The sequence below is a fragment of the Genypterus blacodes genome, unplaced genomic scaffold (genome assembly GCF_046128005.1).
Source record: "Genypterus blacodes isolate CSIRO-AG114 ecotype Tasmania unplaced genomic scaffold, CSIRO-AGI_Gbla_v1 ptg000058l_1, whole genome shotgun sequence".
Taxonomy (NCBI): Eukaryota; Metazoa; Chordata; class Actinopteri; order Ophidiiformes; family Ophidiidae; genus Genypterus; species Genypterus blacodes.
In genome coordinates, this window is record NW_027466870.1 from 3,992,681 (window position 1) to 4,001,469 (window position 8,789).

General features: G+C 47.8%; 2 protein-coding genes across 3 annotated transcripts; one reads left to right on the plus strand and one right to left on the minus strand.

Moving 5' to 3' along the window:
• Positions 1 to 87: 87 nt before the first annotated feature.
• Positions 88 to 1,956, minus strand: fh (fumarate hydratase). The gene has a single exon (XM_076153432.1). The coding sequence runs from the start codon at positions 1,918 to 1,920 to the stop codon at positions 421 to 423; it is 1,500 nt and encodes a 499-aa protein (XP_076009547.1). The 5' UTR covers positions 1,921 to 1,956; the 3' UTR covers positions 88 to 420.
• A 745-nt stretch (positions 1,957 to 2,701) lies between these two features.
• hdgfl2 (HDGF like 2) lies at positions 2,702 to 8,410 on the plus strand. 2 transcript variants are annotated; one of them, XM_076153550.1, is made up of 16 exons: positions 2,702 to 2,955; positions 3,451 to 3,527; positions 4,000 to 4,141; positions 4,275 to 4,553; positions 4,668 to 4,787; positions 4,905 to 4,973; positions 5,077 to 5,257; positions 5,391 to 5,475; positions 5,607 to 5,904; positions 5,989 to 6,122; positions 6,200 to 6,261; positions 6,477 to 6,547; positions 6,685 to 6,786; positions 6,906 to 7,071; positions 7,208 to 7,319; positions 7,425 to 8,410. In XM_076153550.1, the coding sequence occupies exons 1-16, from the start codon at positions 2,884 to 2,886 to the stop codon at positions 7,522 to 7,524; spliced, it is 2,070 nt and encodes a 689-aa protein (XP_076009665.1). In that variant the 5' UTR covers positions 2,702 to 2,883; the 3' UTR covers positions 7,525 to 8,410. The 2 variants fall into 2 exon arrangements, with proteins under 2 accessions (XP_076009665.1, XP_076009666.1); XM_076153551.1 differs by having other exon boundaries at positions 5,080 to 5,257.
• The last annotated feature ends 379 nt before the right edge of the window (positions 8,411 to 8,789 follow it).

The following is an 8,789-nucleotide window of genomic DNA, read 5'->3' on the forward strand; positions in this document are numbered from 1 at the left end:
ACACTGGCTAGACCTATATTAGACTGAATGCTTTGGATGATATCACAGGAAGAGTCTGCAGATGCTTGATGCAGTCAAATAGAAGTCAATTTAAGTCAAGTCCATTTTATTTGTATAGCCCAACATCACATACAATGTCTTAAAGAGCTTCACAGATCCACAACATCAGATAACTTCCCGACCCAGCCCAAAGTTCTCTAAAAAGACAAGGGAAAAACTCCCGAGAGAAAAGGAAGAAACCTCGGGGGAGGCAATTCCCTCTCCACAAATGGCTGGGTGAGAAGCAAATGATTCACAAAAGTTCTTTTATTTCAAAGACAGTTAAGATTGTAGGTGAGTTTGTGTGTAAAGTTCAACCGCTTCCAGGTCTTTGGATTGTGTGCATGTGTGCGTTTAAGTGTTGTGTTTCATCTTCAGAGTTCACTTTGGCCCCAGCATGTCACTTGGCACCACCCACTGGTCAAACTGCTCCTCTGTCAGGTAGCCCAGCTCCACAGCCGTGGCTTTCAGCGTGGAGCCTTTCTTGTGGGCCGTCTTGGCGATGGTGGCGGCTTTGTCGTAACCGATGTGCTCGTTGAGTGCGGTGACCAACATGAGCGATTCGTTCATCAGCTTGTTGATTCTCTCCGTGTTGGCCTCGATGCCCGCCACACAGTTGTTGGTGAAGGACACAGACGCGTCTCCCAGCAGGCGGGCAGAGTTCAAAACATTCTTGACCATCATGGGCTTGAAGACGTTGAGCTCAAAGTGTCCGTTGCTGCCCCCGATGGTCACCGCCACGTTGTTTCCCATCACCTGGGCCGCCACCATGGTCATGGCCTCACACTGGGTGGGGTTCACTTTTCCCGGCATGATGCTGCTTCCTGGCTCGTTCTCAGGTAAGATGAGCTCTCCCAGGCCGGAGCGAGGTCCCGACCCCAGGAACCGGATGTCATTGGCGATCTTCATCATGCTGACGGCCACCGTGTTCAAGGCTCCGCTCAACTCCACCAGGGCATCGTGGGCCGCCAGAGCCTCGAACTTGTTGGGCGCAGTCACAAATGGCAGACCTGTGAGGGAGGAGACCGTGGCTGCTACCTTCTCAGCAAAGCCAATGCGGGTGTTGAGTCCTGTTCCCACCGCAGTGCCCCCTGCTGCCAGCTCGTACACTCTGGGCATGGCGGACTTCACTCTCTCTATGCTGTACTTCACCTGCTGCACATACCCGCTAAACTCCTGACCCAGTGACAGCGGCACGGCATCTTGAGTGTGCGTGCGTCCGATCTTGATGATATCTTTGAACTCTTCAGCTTTGGCAGCCAGAGCGTCGTGCAGAGTCTGCAACCCGGGCAGCAGCACATGATGGACCTCTGTGGCCACGGCGATGTGCATGGCTGTGGGGAAGGTGTCGTTGGAGCTCTGACTTTTGTTGACATGGTCATTGGGGTGGACGGGATCCTTGGAGCCCAGTTTACCTCCGAGGATCTCAATGGCTCTGTTGCTGATAACCTCATTGACGTTCATGTTGGTCTGAGTTCCAGATCCGGTCTGCCACACCACCAAAGGGAAATGATCGTCCAGTTTACCAGCTGAAACCTCATCTGCGGCCTGGGAGATGGCATCTGCAATCTTTGGGTTGAGGCCATATTCCTTGTTCACCTCCGCAGCTGCTTTCTTCAGCGTGCCGAAGGCCTTGATCACTTGGATCGGCATTCTCTCAGAGGGTCCTCCTATCTTGAAGTTCATGGTGGATCTGACAGTCTGGGCGCCGTAGTACTTGTCAGCTGGGACCTTCAGCTCCCCGAACGTGTCCCGCTCAATCCTGTACTCTGCAGCAGCCATTCTGGACGTCGAAAAGAAAAGTTTGGAGTTGACGCTGTGCTTTTGCAGCGACAGGAGGTTGCAGTTAAACTGCTGAACGCCTCTCAGTGAGCGGAACATGGCTTCGTTTAGAGGTGAATCCGGAGGAGGTCAATATAGCCTTACACATTGTACTTTGTCATTGGTTGGAACAGGAAAACGACTACAGATCTGACCAATGGTGTGGGAGGAGAGGAGGGATTTCCGTTCTCATCGTCCTATCAGGTAGAAACTGACGAAGACGCCTCTTCCGGGTCAGTGAAGCTTGCATGATACTGCACGGTGAAATTTCCGGTATGGCACCCCAAATTAATTGAGTGTATAGAATAAAACGCCATGGTTTGTCTATGATGTGCGTTTTTATTAGTTTTATGTAATGCTCTTTAACGTGAGCAGACTAAAGTTCAATTCAGTTCAGTCTTTATTACAAGACAATGGTTCACAGAGAAAATAAACAAATGCAGAAAAACAGGTTAAATGGAATGCGGAAAAAGGACATAAATATAAAATGAATATTGTATCTACGTTGATTGACAACGATGACTCTATAAGAATAATGTATTTTTCCATGCATCGTCAATCCTTCTCATCTTACTTTGGCCAATTTCATTATTCATTGAAAACGGTTGCAGTTGGTTTAGACTTATAGATTTCATCCCGTTTTCTTTCCAGACTGGTCGACGTTTTTATATTTACATATTTATATTTGCATCGGTAGATTTTAGCGGTGTGATTTTCTTTATTCGCTCAGACATTACTATATGTAACGTCACCGCATGAGAAGCCCCTCTGTTAAATAAAATAAAGTTCACGGTCCTTTATTTTGAAGTCAGAGGATGTTGTATTCCCGGAAGTGTTTAGCCTTTGCGCTTATTTTCTCGCAGCCGTATCTTCTCGCGGTAGCGTCAGTGTGCTGTTAGCTTCAAGCTAACTCCATCGTTTCCAGGTTCGGTGTCGACCTGAAAACACCAAAACGCAGCGAGACACAGAGAAACCGCGCAGCTGAAAACGCTCGAAGTCCAGGCTGCAGAGAGGAGCGGGACTATGCCGCACAACTTCCAGCCCGGAGACCTGGTCTTCGCTAAAATGAAGGGGTACCCCCACTGGCCAGCCCGGGTAAGTAACGCTAGCAGCGGCCGGAGGGGCGGAGGGTGGAGGGGAGGGCTGCTGCTCTTCTCTGCACGGGACGGGACGCGCCTGTGGGGGTCTGCAGGTTCTAACGTTGATACCCGACACACCGGCATATAAGCTGATGTAGTGCCGGACTTACCTGCTGTAGTTTGATCAGCGGGCCTTCACTGTATCAGAAGCATCATCTGCATGTGATTCTGGCCTATTCTGCATATTGACGTGCATCAGTGAAGCTAACGATCTGGCTCTCGCTCCGTGTGGTCAATATATGAAATAAATCCTTTAAGCCGCCCCTTCTTCTGGAATAGCAGTCCATTGTGCAGCACGCATCTGTGCTATTTAAATCATCCAGGAACGTTGCCTGTCAGATTTGCAAATTGTAGAGATAGGAGCAGCTCCACACTGTACAGCGTGATTTGAATGCAGCTCTGTGTGTTTGTTTTCTACCCACCTCACGAGTTTGACTGTAAACGTCCACAGATCGAAGATGTGGCTGATGGAGCAGTGAAGCCTCCTCCTAATAAGATCCCCATTTTCTTCTTTGGGACTCATGAAACGTGAGTACAATCTTATCTTATCATTTAAGGAGAAGTTTTTAGAGGGAGAGAACTCATTTACATAGATGTGTGTAGTGGTATTTGCTGTATGGTAATGTAAGAATGATCACAATATTGACTAAACCTGAGAAACTACTGTATTAAGCTTGTTGGTCTCCTATTAAAGCATTGATCTGCACACACTGATGCACTTCCAGTTGAGTATCCAGTGTGTTTATGACGGATGTGCTGATGTGTTTGGTTTGGCATCACACACACCATCTGTTTTAGAGAAATGGCATATGCAGTACACACTTGCCTCACTAGGTGGCACGGTCTGCTGATCTCTACTTCTTCCTCAAGCCTCAAATGAAAACAATCTCTCATTCGCTTATGTTTGTTTACTAACAGAGGTAATTACATTCAGGATCTCGTCTCACTGGTTGGATTAAATTCTTCTTCTCCATGTTTCTCCCCTCTCTGTGTTTGGCAGTGCATTCCTTGCAGCAAAGGACCTTTTTGCCTATGAGAAATACAGAGAGCGCTATGGGAAGCCTAACAAAAGGAAGGGATTCAATGAAGGTTTATGGGAGATCCAGAACAATCCACACGCCTCCTACAGTGCCCCACCTGTTGTAAGTTTGTCATGATGTCAGATTTCCTTAAAACTTATATATCTATAACAGATTATTTATTATACACACATTTGGTTATTTTGTTGTTCTGATGTGACAATGCATTCATCTCCTTATTGCGACTTGTCTGCAGCCGGCCAGCTCATCTGACAGTGAGGGCAATAATGCCGAAGGAGGAGGGAGCGAGGTGGAGCAGCAGGAGGAAGAGGAGGAGGAGGAGGAGGAGGAAGCAGCAGCCCCGGTGCCTAGGAAAGCAGACTCTGCCAGTGAAGTTGATTCTGATTCTGGGAGTGAAGACAGAGGAGGAGGAGGAGGGGGAGGGGAAGGAGGAAGAGGTGGTGGTGGAGGAAGAGGAGGAGGAGGTGGTGGAGGAGGAGGAGTAGCGGTGAAGAGAAAGCCACCAGCTGCTAAGGTAATGGATGGATAGATTTTGTATTATGTGGTACTTGACATATCAAACCTTGGATGCTGAGTGAACATTCCTCCACATGCATATGAATGAAAACACTTGTGTCTCCTCTCACAGCGGCCCCCTCCACAGAAAAAGGCACGGGGCTCCTCCAGTGATCGAGATGAAGAAAGTGGATCGCCCTCCGAGTCAGACCCCACCCCTTCAGAGTCTGACTCTGGCAAAAACAGTGACCAGGTTAGTACATTTACCTGCACAAACACACACACACCTGCACCTTTTTAGTGTGAGTTTTCTATGTAAACGATCAACAATATGTACGAGTGTCACAATTGACTCTTCTTTCCCCTATAGGACTTTACTCCAGAGAAGAAAGCTGTGGGACGTGTTGGAAAGAAGCCAGGAGGCAGAGGGAAGAAGAAGGTGAATAACTTGCACACTAATATGAAGCAAAACTTCTGGGTGCTTTGTGTCTTGGTGGTTTCTTTTATCTCCACTCTGTCCTCTTTGCATCGCCATGTCGCAGAAGGCTTCATCCCAGTCGGAGTCCGATTCAGGCTCTCAGTCGGAGAAGAAACCAGTGGACAGCGAGTCAGAAGACGAGAAGCCTCGGCCAGCTCTGTCCGGCTCAGAATCCCAGTCCGGATCCAAGTCCGACTCGGATTCAGACCCACCTCCCCGAAAGGGCCCACAGTCTCGCAAGAAAGGTGAGTGTTGAGTGTCTTTTAAAGAAGAAAAAAGTTCCAGCCGCATCCAGAATCCTTGGAGTTTCAGGAGTTCAATCCTGAGTAACTGCAACAGTATCCCTTTGTCCTTTTTCCTTGCTTCCCCCCACCACAGAGAAGCCCCCACCAAAGCCTCGTGCACGGAACCCTAAACCTACACCAGCGAAAAGAGCACCTGCATCTTCCTCCGACAGCGACAGGTCAGCTCTGCTCCTGGGTTTTTCCATCTTTCTTTCTGTCTTTTCCGCAGCTGATGAAACATTATAGATGCCAGCGTACCACTCCATTGCCTGTGCACAGCAGCTTAATCACAGCCCCGTTTCCTCCACAGCGACAGCGAACCCGACCGCATCAGCGAGTGGAAGAAGCGGGACGAGGAGCGGCGGCGAGAGCTCGAGGAGCGGCGGAAAAAGGAGGAGGCCGAGGAGCTCCGCCGGCTACGCGAGCGAGAGAAGGAGGAAGATGAGAAGAAGAAAAAGGACAAGGATAAGAGTAAAAAGGGGAGCGACAGTGACAGCAGCAGCAGCTCGGATGGAGGTGTAGACGATCACCCACTGAAGAAATCCAAGAAACCTCCTCCACCTCCAATCCCCGCACCGTCCGACTCTGATTCTCCTGCACCAACAGAGGTACATGTTTATTTTTCTCTGAGAAATAAGCATCAACTTATCAACGGGCGACGCTCTAACTACTTTTTGCTTTCTTGCGTCAAGATGAAGAAACCATCCAAGAAGTCTGACGGCCAGAAGAAAGGTAGAGTAAAGAAAGAGAAGGACAAAAAAGACCGAAAGGAAAAAGAGCTGAAAGAGAAGAAAGCCCGACAGATGGAAGAGAAGTCTAGGTTAAGGTGCGTCCCCGGTGTAGAATGAGACGGCATGCATTAAACATGAACGTACACAGATCACAATGTCGGTCCTTTCACAGGTCCAGGTCTGAGAAACGCAAACCTGAGAGGCCCCCAGAGAAGAAAGTGGAGAAGAAAAAGGGTGAGACTCCCGTACACTCACTCAACTTCACAAACACTGAATTCTAGTTCAGTGAATCAGATCGGCAGTCGTTCCCCCGGTGAAATGAACAAATGTGGCTAAACTGATGCAATATAACAGTTAGACAGACTCATTGAATGGAGGGCAAGGTGATATTGGATTAATATGATGGTATTCAGTATATTGACTGTTTCTTGATCTGTCTTCAAATCCAGAGCCATCGCCAGAAGAAAAGCTACAAAAACTCCACACGGATATTAAGTTTGCACTCAAGGTGGACAACCCAGTAAGTGTCTTTTCTCTCCGACAGCATAAAGACGTCCCAAGTCCCCCCCCCGTTCTGTTATTTATGTGCAAATACCTCAGTGCAACATTTAGCTGCAATAAAAGCTGAAGTGCTGTCATGTATTTTGTGTTTCCCAGGATATAGAGCGGTGCCTACAAGCACTGGCAGAGCTGGAGGCTGTGCCCGTCACCAGCCAGATCCTCCACAAGAACGCTGAAGTTATAGCCACACTAAAGAAGGTCAATAACTAACTGTGTCTGTCTGTAACTGCAAAGGACAAGATGTGTGTTATTGTTATTACGTAGGTTGGCGTTTACGTTTGAATCGTTCATTCTCAACTTCTGCCCTGTCCATATAGATACGGCGGTATAAAGCCAGCGCCGCCGTCATGGAGAAGGCGAGCCAGGTGTACAATAAGTTAAAACTTCGCTTTGTGGGCAAGGGGGAGCCGCTGCCGAAACCCAAAGGGGAGAATAAAGACGGGGAAGAGGACGGGAAGGAGCCAGACAACACAGAAAACTCATGTAAAGGATTTCTGCTCTTTCTTCAGACTCGATTTTAATATTCAGCTGTTGCCTGTGCGCTCTAACTAATACACACCTAGATGCACACAAAGTTACGTTTGGAATAGATGTGTCTAAATGTTCTTTTCTTTTCTAGATTCCACCCCAGTGAATGGGGAATCGGAAGAGAAAAAAGACGAGATGGAGGAAAAGCCCAAGTCGCCTGCCTCAGAAGAAACTAATGAGCACACAGCTTCAAGCCCAAACAGGTCAGCACAACATTGAAAGCTCCATGACTTCAATTGCTCCATGTTCAGTTTACGCTTCTTTATTCAAGCACTTGCAGTAATGACTTGTCGTCTTTCTTGGCTCAGACCCAGCCCCGACAGCCCCGCTGAACAACAGACGCACTCGTACGACGACGCAGACCACGACACTTCTGTAGAGCCAGAGCCGCCTGCTGTAGAGAGCTGAACGCGCACCCCCCCCCCCCCCGCCCCCGTGCAGCCCATCGCAGTGGACCAAGTGCGAATGGACGGTGGCCTCCGATGTCTGACATCATTCCCTCCCCCCCGACCACCACCACCACCACCACCCCCCAACTAAACCCCCCCCACTGTATTTCGTGTTAGCCAGTGTTGATATATTGGACTTTTTGTATTTGACTGATATCAAACCAGAAGGCCCCAGCGCTTAAACCGTTTTGGTCCCAGTATCCGTCACGATAAAGAGGAGATTTTATCGGTGTGTTCATTTGTGGCGATGTGCAAAAACCCCTTTTTTGTTTTCGGAATATACTTTGACTTTTCTACAACACTCGGCCCGCCCCCCGGTCCTCACCCACACACACGCCCGCTCCAGGCTCACCTCCTCCTCCTACACCCACACGTTCTGCTCTTTCATACATGTAAATATATTAAGCGATACATTTTTAGCACGTCTAACAGGAATTTTTGCGCAGAACTCAAAGGATCCTTCTTTTCGGGAAAGCGGAGCCACGCCGTTAACGTTTTCGCTTTACATCCAAAATCGGCCTCACCTTTTTATACTAAAAAGCCTCTAAAGATATCACAAAGGCCTACTGTCTGTGTGTGTGTGTATGGCATTTATGAGCGTGCTGGAGTACTATTTGTATCTTGTTATGTTAAGTTTTTTAAAGTTATCTGGTCTTGGTCCAGTTAATCCAGTCTGAAATGTTAAGCCATGCTTTTGAATTTGCCAACTGAGGTCCACTCTTTGTTTTTATTCACGTCAGCAGACAGTCGCTTCTATAGTTTTGCCGTGGAGTCACACACCCTGACATTCGTCTCGTTCTATCGTCTGCTTTCTGTAACTATTGCATATTAAATGGAATATCTCTGTGCAGATCAAACAATCGCCCATAATTTGAAATTGTGCGAAAAACAAAACATCACACACACACACCATGTAGCTGAAGCCCCTTCTTTGGATTTTCCTGTCTTATGTATACAACAGAAGTGTTTTTAGTGCTATGTAAATTGATAAAGCATTTCTATCATTTAGTTGAGACTTGAATAAAAATCTCAGCATGGTTTGGTTTGGGGTCACATCTCATTTTCTGCCCGGTGATACCTGAGATTCATTCATATTCTACTTCATTCTGGCTTTTTAACACATTTTATGTCAATTTTAGATAAGTATTTTAGTTTCAACACGATGTCAGCGTCACACACACTGTCACACACGCACACACTCAGCCCTGTACTCTGAATCAGTGA

Coding starts and splice junctions, on each gene's coding strand:
- hdgfl2 (XM_076153550.1), top strand. CDS start 2,884: ATGCCGCACAACTTCCAGCCCGGAGACCTGGTCTTCGCTAAAATGAAG. Junction 4,788..4,904: donor CTGGCAAAAACAGTGACCAG/GTTAGTACATTT, acceptor TTTCCCCTATAG/GACTTTACTCCAGAGAAGAA. Junction 6,262..6,476: donor GAAAGTGGAGAAGAAAAAGG/GTGAGACTCCCG, acceptor CTTCAAATCCAG/AGCCATCGCCAGAAGAAAAG.
- fh (XM_076153432.1), bottom strand. CDS start 1,920: ATGTTCCGCTCACTGAGAGGCGTTCAGCAGTTTAACTGCAACCTCCTG.